At 38.2% G+C, this 22,005-nt stretch overlaps 1 protein-coding gene across 1 annotated transcript in view; it reads left to right on the forward strand.

Annotated features, from left to right (window-relative positions):
* The window catches only part of LOC149189034 (leucine-rich repeat receptor-like protein kinase TDR), a 49,445-nt gene that overhangs the window by 26,124 nt on the left and 1,316 nt on the right, over positions 1-22,005 (forward strand). Inside the window, exons 2-4 of the mRNA XM_089410107.1 lie at positions 19,282-19,398; positions 19,696-20,301; positions 21,173-21,536. Of these exons, the coding sequence (XP_089266233.1) occupies positions 19,282-19,398; positions 19,696-20,301; positions 21,173-21,536 (1,087 nt within the window). The remainder of the gene's footprint in view (positions 1-19,281; positions 19,399-19,695; positions 20,302-21,172; positions 21,537-22,005) is intronic.

Here is a 22,005-nt window from a genome sequence, read left to right on the forward strand (position 1 = left end):
CTACTTTTGCATCCACTTTTGTGTCAGGTTTTTCATGTTGTTGCGCATCTACTTATGTTGTATCCACTTTTCATCCAATTTTACTTCTATTGTTGCCCCCATTTCTATGTTCGCTTTTGCATCCCTTTTCCAAAACTCATCATATTTTCTGCATTGATGATATTCCTTATGGCATTGACAATTATGAACAATTGATGACAATGTCAATAATATTGACAATGATGAAAATGAAGATGATGGCGATGACATGAATTGTGATTATGATGATAAAGACGACAGTGGTTACAATGACAATGATGATGATGGCAATGATTATGATGATGACGATGCTAATGACGTTGGCGAATCTTCCCAATTTTAGATGTTGTCATTGTCATAATCATAAGCATTATCTTTGGTGTCATGATCATCATTTTCATCTAGGTCATCATCAAAAACAATAATGGCATGAATGATGATGATGCATGATTACAACAATGTCGATAGAAATTACATTAATGATGATGATGGGGATGATAAAAATGACAATGACGATGATAATGGTGGTGATGATGATGATCATCGATCATCTATCAAAAATAGAGTTGTTATTTCTCTTACGTATATCAATGTGTCCTAAACAACCCTTTTCTAGCACTGATCACATTTTTTGGGTTGATGATATTTCTTACAACATCTACAATTATGAACAATTGCAAACAATGTCCATAATGATGATGATGATGGCATGAATGGTGATTATGATGATAATATAATGATGGCAATAACAATGACAAGGATGATGGTGATGATGATGACAATGATTATGATAATGAGAATGACCTTACAATCTTATGGATTCATGAACAATTACTAGTTTCAATACCATCTTCTGGATACTTATTACTATCATACTTTTTAAATTTTCTGTCTCTCTTGAGGTATCTTACTATAATGGTGTTGTCAACACTAGAAAGATATCTTGTTGTAATGGTGGTTCTAATGTTAGCACTAGCAAATTTTAGTAGGGAGGATGCTACTACAAGAGGAATTCCTTCTAAGTGACTATGGCATTCAAAATGAGGCTTTATGGGCTGCTTGTTAACACATGTTCTCATGCTCATATAAAATTAATGTGAAAAGTTGCTTTAATTGGTTCCCATGCATAATTGATATTGATAATGGGGTGGTATAAAATTGTAATGGCATATCCGTTAGTTAGTTATGATGGGTCAACAACATTGAAACCATCCAAGTGACATTTCACCTTGGAACAATCGTCGCTCGTGCGAAAACACGAAGTTTATGTAAATGAAAGTTGTGATTGTAGTGGAATTAAAACCATCGAGAAATATCAAAGAAGACGCTGCCTACCAGTTTTGAAAGACAACCAAGGCATTGAACAACTATTTGCGTTAGGATGTAGTGAGGGAATCGAAGGAAATTTGGCAGCCCTAAGTTTCCATTACTATTGCCAATCACACATTCAATAGTAACCATAAAAGGTAGCCACATATAAACAGAACCTCGAGGTGTTGACAGTCAGAATCTATTGTAATAGCTTTGATGTATACATAGTTTTGTGTTTAGATGAGAATGAAGTGGGCTTCATCCAGGGTTCGGCTCAATCCTCGTCCATTCCATGTAGTGGTGTTTAATTCGCCAAGCAAGAGAATATTACGTGAGTGTTCAGAGTTAAATCAACAGAAATCAAGGACGTGTGATTGTCAAATTATTGCTCCTCCCTTATGATTGAGCGCTTGATGCGATGGTCATTATCCTTGGGTGATACTTTTATTCCCCATTTTCTATTGAAAAAGTAGCGTTTTTCTATACGATTATGATAGGATTGGATGAACGCCGGTTTGGGTGGATGTAGACCCATGTTTTTTTGTGGTGATCTTCAAATGTCTTGAGGATAAGAAAAAAATCCTTGACCAAGGTCCATGGTTTTGGGGATGAGTTGGTCTTCTAGTGAAGCCATGGTTTCCCAACTTCAATCCTCTCACTATGTTGCTGATGACTACTCTAGTATGGGTAAGATTCCCAGTTTTCCCATTCACTTTACCTATCTAGATCTCTTAGAAAAAGTGGGCAATTTTATTGGAAGATTCGTCAAAGTAGACAGGGAAAGACTTTTGAAAGGCATTTTCACCTATGTTTGAATATGTGTTTAGGTAGATCCCAATGAAGTTTTTCGAGATAAAATTGAGCTCAAGTGGATGGGAATTGTGTATTTCCAACCCCTGGACTATGAAAATACAACTTTTAGATATAGGAATTACCAACAACATAGACACCTTCAAACTGTCTGTCCCTTTCCAATAGGGGCTTCCTCCTTACAGTCATCTAAGAACTCTAGCTGCAGTTGGGGGGATCTTAAGGAAAGAGAGGGATCCAAAATGTAACACCCCTCCCTTGTGTGTCAAACTTTGCAAACCTAAGCTGAGAAAAGCTAGGTATGATGTGTAATATAAAAAGTAAATACATTATTAATAAATTAATCACTTGGAAAAGCGAGACACCAAGAGATGAGATTCTTGCCAAATCACATTGGTGAATGGGAAAGGATAATTCTTTCATGGTAAAGCTTCTCGATTTAATTCTAGATAAGTTGGATGGATTGGAGATAAATATCCATTGAGAAAAACATAAAAGTTGTGCGAGAGAGAAAGGCAATCTTCTATGAGGAAAATCCTCATGGGATAGAAAAGTGAGCTTTTATGAGATAAGCCTACGCAAATGGATAAAAAGATCCATAAAAGCGAGACACCGCTAATGGAAACTATATCATGAAAGAAGGTATTAAATACCCATTGCATAGATCAATTGGAGGCGGTTGATCCATGGCAAGAACCTCGAATCGGTGGTGAACTGAAGAGTCATTTCTAGGTTGGGTAGCGGTGCTCTGTTTTCCAAGTGTCGTTCTCTCTTTTGATCTAGTTTGACTGACTTGCGTAGATTGTTCTGTATGTTGGTTTCTTACCCTCTATGTTATAAATTCCTTAGCATATGAGAGAATTTGCTTGAGTTTTAAATGCACTGCATGTGGCGTTAATGAGATGATTTTATGGATGCACATAAATGAAGTTCTAATTATAGTCACAGTATGTGGATCTTATGTAGAATTGGTGTTAACCTGTCTTTTGTTAAGATAGTGAATAGTCGTGCTTGAGCTGCTATGCAAATTTGTTAACCGTGGTTAAGGCTCGACTCTATAAACTATGGTACAAGTTGTTTGTGCTATGCATCCAATGCTGCGCTTCTGATTAATTGTGCATAATCCCTAAGATACACATGTTAACGTGTCATGCAACTGTGGCAGACGGATTATTGATTATGTATGATAAATGATTTTGTTTTGAAACGGTAGAGCCTATGGTTCGGGTTATCTAATATATGCATTATGCATTATAGGATGAATTGCATCCATTGAGGCGTTCTAATTATTTATTCGTATTGCATAAGATATATGTCGGTGGTACTTTCGGCCATGACAATAGGAATATGAACATGCTATACGGCAAAGCTAGTTATTGTAAATGGATGACCTGATCTCCATAAATTTTGGATTGAATCCTCAAAGGAGGGATACTCGAATGCGGGATATTGAATAATATTGATTGATTCCTCCTCTGTGATGTGATGTAGGCATGGGTAGAAGTGCTTGTGTTAGCTTTGTTATGAGGTAGTTGTATATGAACGCGTGAGACAACCATTACATCTTGTTGGAAATAATACTGAGAGGGGGGGTGAATCAGTATTATCAGGCAATTTACCAAATCTTCCTTATTTGATCTTTTGAATTATTCTTGCATATCAGTACCATAAAATAATGAGCATGAATAAAGAAAATAGACAGTCACACCAAAGAACACAAGATGTAAGGTGGAAACCCAATGCGGGAGAAAACCACCTGCTGCAATATGTCTCTATCTTCTTTCAAGAAATTCTTTTTACAATGATTTTGTACTGGTGCAGTCCTTTACCAGCACGCAGGCTGCAACCTGCAGAGAGCTACAACTCTCTCTCGTTTTCCAGTCTCTCCTGGAAGGGAGCTACAACCCCCTACTTCTTTTCATGAAGAATCAAATGATCAACAAGAATACAACAGATACAGTCCACTACAGATATCAGATCAGTAATTACAAAAATAACCCAGAACACCTTATGAACAGAAATATACAGTCAACAGATCATCTTAAGACAGGGACGCATATTTTCTTTCTGTGGCCTACGACTGGACGCAGTCTACCTTCCGCTGCTCTGCGTGCAGACGCACTGTTCCTCTATGCTTTGCTGCGACCGGCGCACCCAGAAACACTATCGCGCCGCGTCTTTTTCTTCAGAGACGCACCCAATAACACAGTCGCGCCGCGTCCTTTGCCTCAGAGACGCACCTGAGCCTTTACTGTACTGCGTCCCGGCGCACTTTCCCTTCACTGAACCTGCGTCCCTTCAGATATAAAAGATATGAGGACTTCAGAACCAACCCAAACACTCAGATCCACAGATCTGATCATGCGCCATAGAGATCACAGTCCATTAGAAGATTCGCCTTCATAGATCTGGACTAGATCTCACCAAAAGATATTCAACCAAGATGATACATAATCCAAATGAACTCCTTTGCTTTATATAGGCAAGCTTCTCCCCAAAACATGGAACAAAACCACGAGCCGACACCATAGAAACACAAAACCGTCGGCTAGATACCACACAAGAAACCCCCACGTGCTTTTCTCTGCCTTGAAATGTGTGCACTGGGCGGACGCACCTCCTGAACGGCTGGCCTGCGTCCCTGGACGCGGGTTCTGTATGGTATACCTGCGGGGACGCACTTGCTGAACATATTTCCTGCGTCCTTCTTGATTTATCACCTGAATGGGTTTGCCATCAAGGACAACACCTGAATCATAATGCCAACAATCTCCCCCTTTGGACTTGATGGCAACCACATAATCTTCAGCTTCATTCTCCCCCTTTGACATCAAGGGCAAAGGGTATGCTCCCCCTATGCTCATGCATCTCCAGATCTGTAACCAGAAATCCATCATGAAGGAGATAGAGACATATTGCAGCTATTTCCAAGATCTCCTTCTCCATAATGCCAACAATGCATTATGTGCTCCCCCTGAGCCTATACCACCAATAGGAAGATGATCAACAGTAAGATGATGCATCAACAACCCCCAGCTTTTGCCTGAGGTATTCAAAAGTGTCCCTGGGCAACGGTTTGGTGAAAATATCAGCAACTTGTTCCTTAGAAGGAACATACTCCAACTTGACCTTCTGTTCAAGTACTTGTTCCCGGAGAAAATGGTACTTGATTGGTATGTGCTTGGTTTTTGAATGCATAACCGGATTCTTTGAGATGCTGATTGCACTTGTGTTGTCACATAAGATAGGAATAGGAGGTGTACAAGTGATTTGATAATCCTGCAAAGTCTGCATCATCCAAAGAAGTTGGGTGCAACAAGATGCAGCAGCAACATATTCCGCTTCAGCTGTAGACAAGGCAATTGAACTCTGTTTCTTGCTGAACCAAGAGACCAGTCTGGGACCCATAAAGAACGCACCACCACTTGTGCTTTTCCTGTCATCCACGCTTCCGGCCCAATCTGCATCTGTATAGGCATGAAGAGTAAGATCTGTATCTCTAGGATACCATAAGCCATAATTTTGAGTCCCTTGAAGATATTTGAAAATTCTCTTCACTGCTTGAAGATGAGTCTCCTTCGGATTTGCCTGAAATCTTCCAACTATTCCAACTGCATGCATGATGTCTGGTCGGGTACCTGTCAAATATAGTAAACTTCCAATCATAGATCTGTAGGTTGGTTGATGTACTGCTGCAGATTCATCATTTGCACTGAGACTGCATCCTGTGACCATGGGTGTACATACTGGTTTTGCATCTTCCATGCCATATTTCTTCAAAATCTGCTTGAGATACTTGGTTTGAGATAAGAGGATTCCTCCTTCCTTTTGTTGGATTTGCAAACCAAGAAAGTATGTCAGTTCTCCTAGCAAGGACATTTCAAATTCTTTCTGCATGACTGAGGCAAAGCTTTGACTCATAGCTTCTTCATTGCTACCAAAAATAATGTCATCTACATACACAACAAGTATTAGCAATTTGTCATTTTCAATTTTTATATATAGATTGCTATCTGCTGAACCTTTTGAAAAACCTTGTTGATGAAGATATTTGTCCAACCGGTAATACCAAGCCCTTGGGGCTTGTTTGAGACCATAGAGAGCCTTTTTCAATCGGCATACAAGATTTGGATCATTTCCAAGAATGAACCCATCTGGCTGTTCAATGTACACTTCTTCTTCCAAGTCTCCATTCAGAAAGGCTGATTTTACGTCCATTTGAAATACTTTGAAATTTTGAGAACTTGAGAGAGCAAGGAACATTCGGATGGCCTCAAGTCTTGCAACAGGAGCAAAAGTTTCTTCAAAGTCTATTCCTTCTTGCTGTGCATACCCTTTACAAACAAGTCTGGCTTTGTTTCTAATTACTTCTCCATTTTCATTCAATTTATTTTTGAAGACCCATTTTGTTCCGATAACATTCTTATCCTTTGGTCTAGGAACCAGCTCCCAAGTGTTGTTCTTTTCGATTTGCTCAAGTTCTTCATCCATTGCTTTCACCCAACATTCATCTTTGCATGCCTCTTTCACATTTTGTGGTTCAGTAGAGGAGAGTAATGCCAAATAGCTTGAAGCTTCTGCAACTGTTCTTCTAGTTTGTATACCTGCTTCTTTCTGTCCCATGATCTGAGATTCTGGATGGTTCTTTTGAACATATCTGGATGGAGTCTTTTCTTCTATTCTTGTTCGTTCTTCTGCTTCTTCGTGAGGTTCTTCTTGAGATTCTTCTTGCGGTTCTTCTTCTTCATCATTCTGTCTTTGAGGGTAGCTTTCATCTTCTTCGATGTCTTCACGATGTATTTGCCTAGGAATGTATCCCTTCTCATCAACCACTACATCAATGCTGTCAACAATTCTGCCAAGTCTTTTATTGTAGCATTTGTATGCTTTGCTATGTGGAGAGTAGCCAAGAAGAATACCTTCATCTTCTCTAGGATCAAGTTTACCAAGCTGCTCCTCAGTATTCTTGATATAGCATTTGCTCCCAAAGATTTTGAAGTGCTTTACCGAAGGAGTTTTACCACTCCAGAGCTCATGAGGAGTTTGAGTGCTGTTCACTCGGACATTTGTCTTGTTGAGAATAATAACCGCCGCATGTGCAGCTTCACCCCAGAAGGTTGCAGGAGTTCCTGATTCATCAAGCATAGCACGAGCCATTTGCTGGATTGTTCTGTTCATTCTTTCAACTACTCCATTTTGCTGAGGAGTTCTAGCTGTAGAAAATTCTCTCCTTATCCCATGTTCATCACAGAAATCGAAAAATTCATTTGAAGTAAATTCCCCACCTCTGTCGGATCTGAGGCACTTAATTTTGTGACCTGATTCATTTTCCACCAAGGCTTTGAAGGATTTGAATTTTTCGAATGCTTCATCTTTGTGCTTCATAAGTCCTAACCAAACAAACCTGGAGAAATCGTCAATAAATAATATCAAGTATTCCTCTCCTCTAGGTGTTCTTTTTCTGAATGGTCCACATACATCTGTATGTACTAGCTCAAGAGGCATGCTGGCTGATCCTTCTTTCTCTGGAAAGTTAGTTCTGGTTTGTTTTCCAAACTGACATGATCTGCATATGGTGTTGTCAGGAATTTTGATATCTGGAAGATCGCGAACTGCCTGATATTTGCAAGCTTTCCTTATTTGTGAGAAGCTTAGATGTCCCAACCTTCGATGCCATAACCAGTGCTCTTCATTCTTGCTTAGATAGCATTGTTGTTGTCCTTCATCAAATATGTATAGATTATTTGGAGTTCTCTTTCCTTTGAGAACTGTTTTACCTGTATCAAGATCACGAACAAGGCATCCATTTGATCTGAATATAACCTCGGTTCTTTGATCACACATCTGGCTGACACTTAGTAGATTATGCTTCAATCCATCAACAAACAAAACATTTCCAGCCTTAACATCTTCTTTTAAAGGAGCAATACCTTTTCCTTTTATAGTAGCAGGAGTATCATTTCCAAAAGAGACTTTCTTTCCCTTTTCTAAATTAGAATAAGACTCAAGTTTTTCTTTATCACCTGTCATATGCTTCGAACATCCACTGTCAATGTACCATAGATTTTCTTGTCCTTCTGCATAAAATGCTATCCCACATCTTTCTGTTTGAGGTTCCTTTATTCTCCATGTTTTGGCGCCTGAGGCTTGTTCCTTTTTCTGCTCTTGTACCTTTCTTTCCGGAATCCTGCTTCTGCATTCAAAGTCTTTATGTCCAAAATTATTGCAAATAGAACATTCAACTTCATTTTCAAGAGCTGAAAAGTTGTTATAGGTCCTTTTTGTAATCCCTGTCATACTTCTTTGTTTTTGAGCTTCCCTAGTCATGATTGTTTTATACGCAACACATTGAGCTGCTTTGTGACCAAAGTTATGGCAAGAAAAGCATTGTCCATTGAAGAAGCTTCTGCGATTATTGGATCTACCAGCCAACTGATTGTAATTTCTATTTTCATCTATTCTTGAACCAAATTGAGAAGATTTTACCTGTGGCTGGTTGTGGCTTTTGTTCACCCTTAAGCTGGATTGCCCCTGATAGTTTCTGCTTGACATTTGTCCCTGCTTTACCTGATGATCTTCCTTGTGCTCTTGCTCATTTCTTCTTGCTGCATCAAGATAACTTTTTGAAGTGGATGCTTGAGAAGTTTCTCCATTATAGCCCAAACCTGTCTTATTTAGTGGAGACCGCTGCACACTGATAATCTCATCCAAAGTTTCAGATCCTTTGACAAACTTGAGATTAATAGTTTTTGTTTTCTCAATTTCTTTTCTAAGACCAACAATTTCACCTTCTAATTTTTCAAGATGTTTTTCCTTTTCATCAATTTGGAATTGTAGAGTATCAATAATCATGTTCTTTTCTTCTATGCATCTCTTGAGTCTAGTAATTTCATCATAAAGATTATCCACATCTACAGCATCCTCATAATCATCATCTTCAAATGCCATTAACAACCTATATTTATTACCTTGTTCATCTTCATCACTGTTTGATAAGCCATCACTATCTTCATGGGTGTAGTAGCTTTTCTTATTTGCGCTTTGTTTCTTGTTCCATTTAACTGGTTCCTTTCCTTTATCCTTATAAGAGCATTTTGCAGCATAATGACCTACTCTTCCACAAGCAAAGCATTTGAAAGGTAGCTTACCTCTGAACCTTCCAGAACCTCTTTGAAGATTTCTGACAAAATTTGATTCTTCTTCCTCTTCTTCTGGATCATGGCTTGCTTCATAGTAATCTTCTTTGCCTGATGCTTTAAAAGCAGCCTCCCTTCTGTCTGATGGTCCTCCCTTTCTCATTTCATAAGCAGTTAGAATTCCATGTAGCTGAGACATAGTAAGAACACGGAGATTTTCTTTTTCTTCTATTGCAGATACTTTGGATTCAAACTTGGGGGATAATGATCTTAGAATCTTTTGAACTACTAGAGACTCCTTTACTTCTTCACCCAAATTTTTCATACAATTTACAATCTCATCTACCCGAAGAAAATAATTAGCCACACTTTCATCATTATACATCTTGAGAGTCTCATATTGAATTCTGAGAGTTTGAAGTTTGGCTTGTTTTACCTGTTCATCTCCTTCATAGCTTGTGATCATTTTGTCCCATATTTCTTTTGCTGATTTGAAGTGCATTACCTTCATGAATTCTGTTTGGGATATACTTCCTAATAGAGTACTGACTGCTTTTGCATTTGTTTCATACTTCTTTTTCTCAGCTGGATCTGTAGGAGTAGCTGAAGGAAAAGCATAGCCTGTTTCTACAATGTCCCAAACTTCAGTACCAAGAGATTGAAGATATGCAGTAACTCTTACCTTCCAATAATTGAAGTTTGTCCCATCAAAAACTGGTGGCCTGATTGATGCTTCTCTCTCGTAGTTGCTCATGATGAACGATCTACCTTCAAGCGATCAAGCTTTTCTGAAGGACCTGCTCTGATACCAATTGTTGGAAATAATACTGAGAGGGGGGGTGAATCAGTATTATCAGGCAATTTACCAAATCTTCCTTATTTGATCTTTTGAATTATTCTTGCATATCAGTACCATAAAATAATGAGCATGAATAAAGAAAATAGACAGTCACACCAAAGAACACAAGATGTAAGGTGGAAACCCAATGCGGGAGAAAACCACCTGCTGCAATATGTCTCTATCTTCTTTCAAGAAATTCTTTTTACAATGATTTTGTACTGGTGCAGTCCTTTACCAGCACGCAGGCTGCAACCTGCAGAGAGCTACAACTCTCTCTCGTTTTCCAGTCTCTCCTGGAAGGGAGCTACAACCCCCTACTTCTTTTCATGAAGAATCAAATGATCAACAAGAATACAACAGATACAGTCCACTACAGATATCAGATCAGTAATTACAAAAATAACCCAGAACACCTTATGAACAGAAATATACAGTCAACAGATCATCTTAAGACAGGGACGCATATTTTCTTTCTGTGGCCTGCGACTGGACGCAGTCTACCTTCCGCTGCTCTGCGTGCAGACGCACTGTTCCTCTATGCTTTGCTGCGACCGGCGCACCCAGAAACACTATCGCGCCGCGTCTTTTTCTTCAGAGACGCACCCAATAACACAGTCGCGCCGCGTCCTTTGCCTCAGAGACGCACCTGAGCCTTTACTGTACTGCGTCCCGGCGCACTTTCCCTTCACTGAACCTGCGTCCCTTCAGATATAAAAGATATGAGGACTTCAGAACCAACCCAAACACTCAGATCCACAGATCTGATCATGCACCATAGAGATCACAGTCCATTAGAAGATTCGCCTTCATAGATCTGGACTAGATCTCACCAAAAGATATTCAACCAAGATGATACATAATCCAAATGAACTCCTTTGCTTTATATAGGCAAGCTTCTCCCCAAAACATGGAACAAAACCACGAGCCGACACCATAGAAACACAAAACCGTCGGCTAGATACCACACAAGAAACCCCCACGTGCTTTTCTCTGCCTTGAAATGTGTGCACTGGGCGGACGCACCTCCTGAACGGCTGGCCTGCGTCCCTGGACGCGGGTTCTGTATGGTATACCTGCGGGGACGCACTTGCTGAACATATTTCCTGCGTCCTTCTTGATTTATCACCTGAATGGGTTTGCCATCAAGGACAACACCTGAATCATAATGCCAACAAGCTAGTTATTGTAAATGGATGACCTGATCTCCATAAATTTTGGATTGAATCCTTAAAGGAGGGATACTCGAATGCGGGATATTGAATAATATTGATTGATTCCTCCTCTGTGATGTGATGTAGGCATGGGTAGAAGTGCTTGTGTTAGCTTTGTTATGAGGTAGTTGTATATGAACGCGTGTGACAACCATTACATCTAAATTTATTACAAGCTAAAATTAGTAAAGGAAACCAATATGTTGCCTTTAATACTGTGGCTAGGAGGTGTCTACTGAAAGAGGACCCAAAGTTGATCATAATTCATGGAACAAGGTACCAATCAACCTTAAGCACAATGCAAGAATAGGATGAAAACCTTAAGCATGACCACCAACTCATCGAATGGCCTTGAGGCTGCAATATGCAAGAAGAGGATGAAAAACATTGACTTTGAAAGCTTTTACAACCAGAGAACCTTAAAACCCCAACTCCCTCCTTAGGACAAGTGTATTTGAGTTTACCAAGAGTTGGCTTCCAACACACCTAATGCAATTCCAAACATGACATGGTACACTAAAACACAAAGACTATAAAACCTTTCAACATATCGACAAAGTACACATTCTTCCTTGAAATACACATTCTAAGGAAACCCACAAATGACTTCTCCTCATTTTGAGGATGGTACCTAAGTTAAATTGGATTGCATAGGGATTTCTTAACACAGGGTTCAAAATTATTACAACAATATACTCATTAATCACTAAATATGTCATTTGTAGGAATTGCAGTTAGGTGGGGAGGATAACACTCCTATCCATTTTTAAAGCTACACCCAATTAATAAGTTCTCCATGTGCCACAATAAATGCAATTTTTATGACTATAGTGACACATCCCTCGAGATTTCCTTCCACACCAACACTTTTATCCATGAACTAAAGAGTGACTATTTCATTATTATATTATACATACATGTTAATATAAGCATTAAAATTTGTATTCCTTTGTAAAAAATGCTAGTCCAAGAGATACATTTGATCACCTTGTCTTGTATCCAATATCAAATGTTGACCCCTATATCCTTAGATATAGAGTGAAGGTTTCATTTCTAATGTTGTGTTTGAGCTTAAATTCTAATTAAATATTTGGGTTAGCCAAGGTCATTACTTCACTTAATGGCTTTGCAATATACAATGTATCATATTTTTTTTAAGTTCAATTGGTGAGATATGTCTGGGGGATTGAACTTTCGATCACTTGGATACACAAGGGCTTGCCAGCATGCTTTTTTCCAATTGTGCTACTACCCTCAGAAAATATACAATGTATCATATTAACATCCACTTAAACCAAATTGACTTTTGGGACACATGTCTCTTTGATGATGAAGGGAATCCAATTATGTGATGTCAAACACATTCCCTCACAAACACTCACAAAGACCCTACACTTTTTAGGGTTCGAACCTAGGTTGTCTGTTATGAAACCAACTCACAAAAAGATAGAAAAGATAGATCAACAACTTAGAAATCAGCCTCTTCGAGGGGGCAACCTCCTTTACATTACACAAAAGAACAATTATTGGATGATACAAATGACAAAGCCTCATTTCTATATATAGGAGTCTAAGGGGTCACAATATAATCAAAGTCAACATAACAATAATAATATAAGGGCACAAAAATAACAATAGTGGGCTTCTATGGGGCACAATAATAACAATATGGGGACAATAAGGGCACAACAATAACAGTAAGGGCCACAATGACACTAGTAATGGGGGAATCACTAGTGTTATAGGGACCTAACATTGTCTATATGGAAACACTGTATAATTTTGAATTTATTTATTGTAGATTTGTACATAGATGGATATTCCTTTCTTTGCATTTATCTTTTATACTTCTTGCTTTCACCAATTGATTTAGAGCTTATGGAGTCTCAAGTAGCACCAATCCCCTTGCTTCTATTGGATTGAATAACATGATTTCTCTTTTGAAATCCATAATATCTCATTCACATGCTTCCTATTTCTCCCATAAGAATTTAGCACAGACTCCATGATCATGTTTGTGTCCCTCTTAATAACGCACTCCTTGGAAGGGGCCATAAAATCTTTTATTAGGACTAAACTTGGATGTCTCTTCTTTCTTGCCCTTTGATTCTTCATTCAATCATACCACCCATCAACTTGTTATTTTTCCATTTTTCTTATAATGACCTTTGTTGTTGGGAAGGTGCATTTCAAGTATTTTGTCTTTGCATATAGATACACATAAAGTATCATTATTTTAATCTAATGGACGTGGTTGTTAAAATCACCAATATTTAATTAAATATGCATTGTTATACCTTTTCTCAAGTCAACTTCAATTCAAATTCTAACACATGTGTGTATACCCTTCCTTGCTTAGTTTGTATATTGTTGTAATTCCCCAATATATTTATGTTGGCTTTTGAAAGATCATCTCATCCCAAAATAAGTAGGGGGGATTCAATATTCAAATCTGGCAGAGTGGGGTTGAAGAAATGGATATTGAAGATGGATTCAATTATAGAAACTATCTTTTGAAAAAAGTTTAGTTTTGCCCCAAAAAGAAAGTCCCTCCTTCTTAGCTTTGTTGCTTCATTTGAAGGAAGGGGGGAACTAGTGAATTGTTTCAATCACATGGTTCATGCCCTCCAAGTATTGGTTAACTTGCCTAAAGATGTTCCTAACACAAGTAATCAATGCAAATATCGCCCATGGACTACTTTTATTGATAAAAACTCACTTTATTTATTGTAAATGTCTGCTAATTCAAGTGTATCCATAGTAGTCGATGTGCAACCTCATATGCACAAAAAAATGTTCAATCACTAACTTCCTCCAAGCATGCTTACCCTTGCACTCTTAACACCATAATGTAAAACACTTGTCATAGTGTCCAAGGTGTCGTGCCCTCAGTGGCCTCCCATCACCATTGATAATTGGAGTTGAGGTGTCACACGCTATGCTTATGAAGCATCTACATAATTTAGCACACCGAATTCCATCCATGTGTGGCAAGTTCCAATCTACATGCATACTTATCCTCTATGCACTTGCATTTAAGAATGACAACCATAACATGACATTACCATATCTATATGCCAACAACATGACACACTCCAACCAATAAGATGGACAATTACATTATTAAGAGTTACAAAACCATATTGCCATCTGAAACCAACATTTAATCAAACAACATTTGACAACACTATAGTGATTACATTTGTAATTACACTTTATCGAAAATATCAATAAAAAATTCTTATCATATTACTATATAATATTGCATTTAATAGAAGCTAGATGAACTTTGTTAGTCCCAAACTTTGCTTTGACTTGAAATCAACTTTTCTCCACTTAAGTGTCTCTAAGCCACCTTAATTATCAAGTAAATATATCATCTAGCAAGTGTTATAGAGATGAGGTAGATTCAATCCACTTATGTGTGGTCATAAATAGTATTTCAATTGCCTTACATGTTCAACAACTGCCTCCAAATGTTGTACGACTACCTCGAAGTACCAAATAAAACAATCATGAGATGTTGGAAATATTTATCATGGATATACTACCATAGGAGTACTATCACATGGAGTCTTATGCCCAAACATTCCCTAGTCTCAACCTGTCCTTATATATGCATGTTTAGGAGCTCTTGTCCCAGCTCGTCGGCAGGGTTTGTATTCGCCAATAAAGAGTAGAACGAGGTAAGGGCGAACTAGCTATCCCCTGAACCATTCCCCCGACCAACCAATTGTTAGGCTCACAACCCGGCTAGGCAAGGTCAAGTTTAGGAACAACCTAGCTAGGCGAAGTGAGAGAGTACCGTAGTTAAGCGCTGCAGGGTCAAAGAGAGAAGGTGAAGGGTTGGATGCCTCACCGATCAATGGGCTAAAGTAGGGGTTGGGTGCTTTTTCAAGCCCCCCCCCCCCGCTTCTTATTCACCAGTGTCATGTCGAGAGCAAGGAACATTCTAGCAAATTCAATATTAAGCATCAATTTGCGATGAAACAGGGGATTCCTCTATAATCGGCTATGGGCTTATCTAGAAGGGCACCTCCTAGCCTTATGACTGGCATCTACAACCTCCTTCCTTCCATATGCTAAGGTCAATGGTGAAGTGGGTCTAATCTCTTGCTATGGAACTTCATGCATGGACAAGGAATCAATATCTACCTACTATGCCAAGGGGACTATTAGAAGCGTACTAAATAGGACTAAAGACTATTGGCTATTGGAATGGCTAAGTTATAATAGATCTAGATCTTTATCTCGGTAGAGAAGAGAGTAAAGAAGTGAAACGTAGAGATGCGAGTATCATATGTCTAGACGAGTATAATATGTATAGAGCTCGAAGAGAATGAAATTCTCTGAGAGCTAGCCATGGCTCAAAGAGCCTCTTTTTAGTTGTTGAATTTAATGTCGACTTCTTTCTCCTTTCCCTTATTTCGTCTCTCTTATTCTTTTTTCTTTTCTCCTTTCTCTTATTCCCCTGTCCTTTCCCCCCTCTCCCTACCTGTACCCCACCCTCGTCCGGACGGACCTCAAGCATGCCTTCCCCTATCCTCGCCCTATGATCGCTTACCGCTTATCTTTTTTCTTGAACTCGTACCTTTGATGGCTCCTCCGGAGAGCGTTCTGTTCTCCTGCGGTGCCGCCCCTTACCTCTTTCAGAGTAAGATAGACTTCTTTCTTCAAACAAGTAACAGTTGTTCGAAAAAAAAGAACAACCAACAACACCCAAAGTACTCATACTGAATTTCTCTCCTACCGAACCGAAGCAAAGCGTAGGTAACCGACTTTCTTTCTCTCGATACGGCAACCGAAGCGAAGCGTAGGTAACCGACTTTCTTTCTCTCCTACCGAAGGTAACTACCAAAGGTAGGCATTCATCTACCAAAGGGAGGACGACAGGTAACTGACTTTCTTTCTCTCGATACGACAACACAACTACCAAAGGTAGGCATTCTTTCCGGCATCTTTCCAACTCTTTCTCTTACCTCTCTTTCCAAAGGAAGGAAGGGGGGTGTGGGGGGAAGGAAGGATCAGCTTCCTTCCCACCGCCAATGAAGGAAGGGGGTTGTAAGGAAAATATTATTAGTGCCAAATGAAAATTTATGTTAGGGATGCTTTCACATAGTTAGTTTTGTAATTATTATAAACATCACATACATAACAACCACAAATAAAAAAAAGTAGGTAATATATAAGAACAAAACTAATGAATTTGTTAGTACTAAAATGAGGCATATACTATCACATGTAATCTTAGATATACTTAGTGTGAAACACCATGACATCAATGTCTAAGAAATTTGTAAATGTGCAACAAGGGCTCAATAGGGGGCTAATATTTATTTGATACTCACGTTCTTGGCTTTGTTGCTTCATTTGAAGGAAGGAGGACACTATTGAATTATTTCAATTACACGGTTCACACCTTCCAAGTATTAGTTAACTTGCCTAAAAAGGTTCCTAACACAAGTGATCAATGCAAATATCACCCATAGGCTACTTTTGTTCACAAAACTTAACTCTCCCACTTTATTTTTGTAAAGACCCACTAATTCAAGTGTAGCCATGGTAGTTGATGCACAACCTCATGTGCAACAAAAAACATCCCATAACCAACCTCCTCGAACCAAGCTTACCCTTCCACTCCTAACACCAAAATGTGCAACACTTATCATAGGGTCCAAGGGGTATTGTCCTTGGTGGCCTCTCATCACTATTGATAACTAGGGTTGAAATGTCACACCCCATGCTTGTGAAACATCTACATCATTTGGCACATTGAATTCCATCCATGCGCACCAAGTTCTAATATGCATGCATGCTTATCCTATATCTGCTTATGTTTAGGAATGCCAACCATGAAATAACCATTACAATATCTTTCTTCTTATTCTTCTTCTTCTTATTATTATAGAAAAAAAGGACCCTTTTTTTATTCACGAGGAAGAAAAAAAGCACAAACATTGACAAAAAGATTGTAACTTCTGTCATTACAATGGGTTGCCAGAAGACAAGGCATCACGACCCAGAAGAAGAGAAAAACAAGTTGTTGTAAAACCGGGGTTTTACAATTTTTTTTCTTCTGCAAATTATAAGACTGACTAGAAATGACAATAGCATGCAACCAAAAATTGTAGAAAGTTTATTATACAACCACGAAGAGGGCCCTACTATGAGAAAAACGAAGACAGTGACTAGAAACGACATTAGCCTGTAACCAAAAATTCCCGAAAGTGTATTATACAATCCAAAAGAAAGACATTGTATTTGAGGCTAATTGAAAGCTGAATGTAGACTCACTTGAAATTTATAGTAAGCTAGTTGATAACTAATTGAAAATTTGACTTAAAGCTAATCCATATTAGTATATGGGCATCGAATGAGAACTTTGAACTGGGTTGCCAACTAATTCATCATAATATATGTAACCTGTCTCCAGACAAATAATTCTTTTTAGAGAGAATCTACAGTTGTATTTAGCTCCCTATGGATGTGATGGAAATTGATTTCCTAGAAGTGGTTCTTTAACTCCACAATTTTGCTTTTCCAGGAGGATAAACTTATAACTTCCAACTATGCTTTACTGTCATTTTTTTTTGGCTCCATTACAATATTTGTATGTCAACAACATGGCACACTACAACCAAGAAGATGAACAATTACATCATTAAGAGTTACAAAACCATCTTGCCATCGAATAACCAACATTAATTAAACAACCATTTAACAACATAATAGCAATTACACTATATATATATATAGATCACATTACACGTATAAATACCGCATTTCAATAGAAGTTAGATGAATTGCGCTAGTCCCAAAGTTTTTCTTTGACTTGAAATTAAACTCTTCTTCACTTTGTGATTTTTGTGTTATCCACTAGCATAGACCCATCTTAAATATAGATATAATATGAGCGGAGAGGGATCCAATTTCTTCATTGGCAATTATTTTTTATGAGCAAACATTATTTAAATGTTTTGTATTTTTTTTTTTTTTAATTTATTTTGGCCGACACTAGAAAAATTTCAACTTTGATGATGGACAAACATCGCTGTAACCATACTAGGCTGTAGACTGAGCTTGGCATATTCATATTATTTTCATCCTCAACATTGAGGATTGTGTAAAGCTCAGTGGAAGATGCCCCTTGGAATGATGGACAAACATGGCTGTAACCATACTAGGCTGTAGAGTGAGCTTGGCATATTCATATTATTTTCATCCTCAACATCGAGGATTGTGTAAAGCTCAGTGGAAGATGCCCCTTAGAATAGTTTTGATGCCCCCAAAATGACTTCCATTCTCAACCCCTCCCCATGACATTTGAACTTAAGACCTCGTAACAACTAAACCCCATACAAACCAACTACCCTACAACTTATCATGGATCAACCACAATAATACTTATTATAATAATTTAAAACCAATATTTCTAATTACGCCGTAAGGCGTTTCCCTCTGAAATGAACTCCCCCAAATGCCTTTCTGTCAAAATCTTAACCGTTAGATCTTTTGTTAGACGATTGAACAAAAATCAACCGTCTTATTTAATAAAAAATGTTTTAAAACATTAAAAATATTTAAAAACGTTCCACTTTCCACTTGACATCTGTGCGCCGAGCATGGGAAACATGAACGTATATGCCTGTAATAGCAACAAGAAAACCGTAGAAAAGAAAATATAAGGAGGCGAAGAAGGGAAAAATCGAAAATATGTACAGGTGGGTTGAGCAGATTTGCCACTGGGTATCATCGAGATTGCCACTGGGCATCATCGAGATTGCATGTTTCGATCACCCATTCAGCGACTATTGGTGGGCCTTTCCATTTTGTTGTCAAAAAAATTACCTCCGATTCGAACGCAGACAAATTGATTCGAAACCCACTCAGCCATTGGCATTCCCTCCTCCTTTTTTTCGAGGCTTCGATCAAATTTCTCTTATCTGTTCTGTAGGTGAATTGGGTCTCAGCCATAATCGAGCTTTGGGTTTCAGTCATAATCGAGCTTTGGGTTTCAGTTATAATCGAGTCAGAAAGGAGGTTATTGAGAGAAGAATAAGTGGATTTGCAGGTTGCTGCCAATTTGATGATTTTGATTGAATGTGCTAATTAACATAATGGAAGAATAGGGAAAATCGAGCTTGGGAGCTTGTCTTTTATTTATATTCAGCTTGATTATATATATATTTTAGTTCGGGTGAAGCGACATCATGGTGCAGGGAGCAATTTAGGGCAGCTTTTATGATAACAATAATAAGAACTGAACCTTGTTTTTGGGCCTGGATTTAACCGTGGTAGAAATGGAGCCGGGTTTTAGGAGAGAGTTTTTAGCAATCATGGCTAGCGATCTTATGACTTAATATCACAGAAGAACATCCTGAAAACCCTTGGAAGATGACCTCATTCCAGCGTCTCAGCTTCACAACAGAAGATATTTTGGAGAGCTTGAAGCCTGATAACATGATTGGCATTGGAGCAGCCGGTACAGTTTACAGGGTTGAAAGGTCGGGGGGTCATGTCATAGCTGTGAAGAAGCTACGGTGGGTGGAGAAAGAGAAAGAGGGATGGAAACGAAAGAAAGGGGTATTAGCAGAGGTAGAAGTCCTAGGAAATGTTAGGCATAGAAACATAGCTAAATTGTTGGGTTGTTACTCCGACAATGAGGAGACTCTTCTTCTTTATGAATACATGCCTAATGGAAGTTTGGCTGACCTCTTGCACGGGAGAAAGGAAGAGAACATGCTCACTGAGTGGATGACAAGATACAATATTGCAGTTGGAGTGGCTCTGGGCTTATGCTATCTTCATCAAGATTGCCATCCTGCCATTGTACACAGAGATGTTAAGCCTAGCAATATATTGCTTGATTCTGACATGACTGCAAGGGTTGCAGATTTTGGAGTTGCAAAGCTGATTCGAACTGGTTCGGAGGCCATGTCTTCTGTTATTGGCTCCTATGGCTACATTGCTCCAGGTAAAGTAGTTTCAAACTTCAGAACTATAAGTGGTCATTCTTTTTATGGTAACATTAATTTTCTTTTCAGAAATTATATACATTCTAACATCTTATGATATAGCTTGTTCTTGAATGATACTCTGTCCATCCATTTTATGTTACATGATTGTCTCTGATGTGAGCAATTTACTTACAAAGTGTCTAACATCTTAGGTTACTCCATCAATCCATTCTATGTCAACATGGTTGTCGCTGGTGTGAACAATATACTTGCAAAGTGTCTAACATCGTAGGTTATACTTTGTTCTTGAATGATACTCCATCAATCCATTTTATGTTAACATGATTGTCTCTGATGTGAATAATTTACTTACAAAGTGAGTTAGGATGGTCTAAGTGCATTTTTCTTTCAGTTTCATGATTGTTTACCCTGGAAAATCTAAGAATACAAAAGGAGAATCTTGTATTGGTTTTACATCCCTAAAGCATTAAGATTAGCTGAACACAAAAGTAAAAGGGAATCGGTTTTAGCTACTGTTTGGATTTGAAGAAGGAATTCAGAAATATGAGTATTCTTAGATCAGACAACCTTATGGAAAAGGTCTTATTATTTTTATGTATTTGTAAGTTAGTTTGTGTATCAGATTCTCAGTGATTGATGGGTATGGAGTTATGTTTTAGCCCAGCTTAGTTCAAAATCCTAAATTTGCTATAAGGTAGCATTCATTGTTTTCTACATAGCCAATCAAATTCTTACACAGATTTTCTCTTGTAATATATATCTGAAAGTTATATGTTAAACCTAGCACAGACTTGTACTGTTTCATTAATTGAGGATGGTAGCAATCTATTAAGTCCATGAGTCTATGCATCTTTTGGATTTGTGCAGAATATGCCTACACACTTCAAGTCTTTGAGAAAAGTGACATATACAGCTTTGGGGTGGTCCTCTTAGAGCTCTTGACTGGAAGACAGCCAATGGATCCAGAATTTGGAGAAGGTTTCAACATTGTGGACTGGGTCAAGGAAAGAGTTCAGACCAAGGAAGGGATGGAAAAGATCTTAGATCAAAGTGTTAGAGTTCCAAGTTTCTCAGTCAAGGAAGAGATGATGCTGGTCCTCAGAGTGGCTCTCCTCTGCACTAGTAAGTCTCCAATCAACCGAACATCGATGAGAGATGTTGTTTCAATGTTATCAGAAGCCCACCCCAAAAGCAAAGCAGCCCTTGACTACCAATCCTTGCAACAACACAGGTCCCATTCTTCATCTCAGCCAGACAGTCCACCACATTGTTCTAAGGAAGGAAGCCAACATTAAATATGTTTCCATTGAATTAATTGTTGTTGGGTATGTTCGTGTTATGAGATTTTTGGTGATGATCGACATATTTTTATTTTATCAGACTTTTTGCAATACCAGCTACCATGCAATTAGCAGTATTCCTGCTTATTTTACAAGACCTTTTGCAGTATCAGTAATTTGCTATTTCCAATTTGGAGATCTTGAAACATTTTGCAGTACCTGCAATTTGTTATTTGCCATTTGCAGATCTTGAGACATCAATAATTTTTTTTATTGATTATATTTCCTATTTATTTTATAAGACTATGCTATGCAAAGAACAATATTCCTACTTAATTTCTTATTTTACAAAACTTATTTGCAATTTGCATATATTGAAACCACCAGTAATTTTTTATTTCTTATTTTATAAAACCTATT

Source organism: Pinus tabuliformis, chromosome 3_1 (genome assembly GCF_031772625.1).
Source record: "Pinus tabuliformis cultivar Carrire ecotype Pingquan chromosome 3_1, CPIR1, whole genome shotgun sequence".
Lineage (NCBI taxonomy): Eukaryota > Viridiplantae > Streptophyta > Pinopsida > Pinales > Pinaceae > Pinus > Pinus tabuliformis.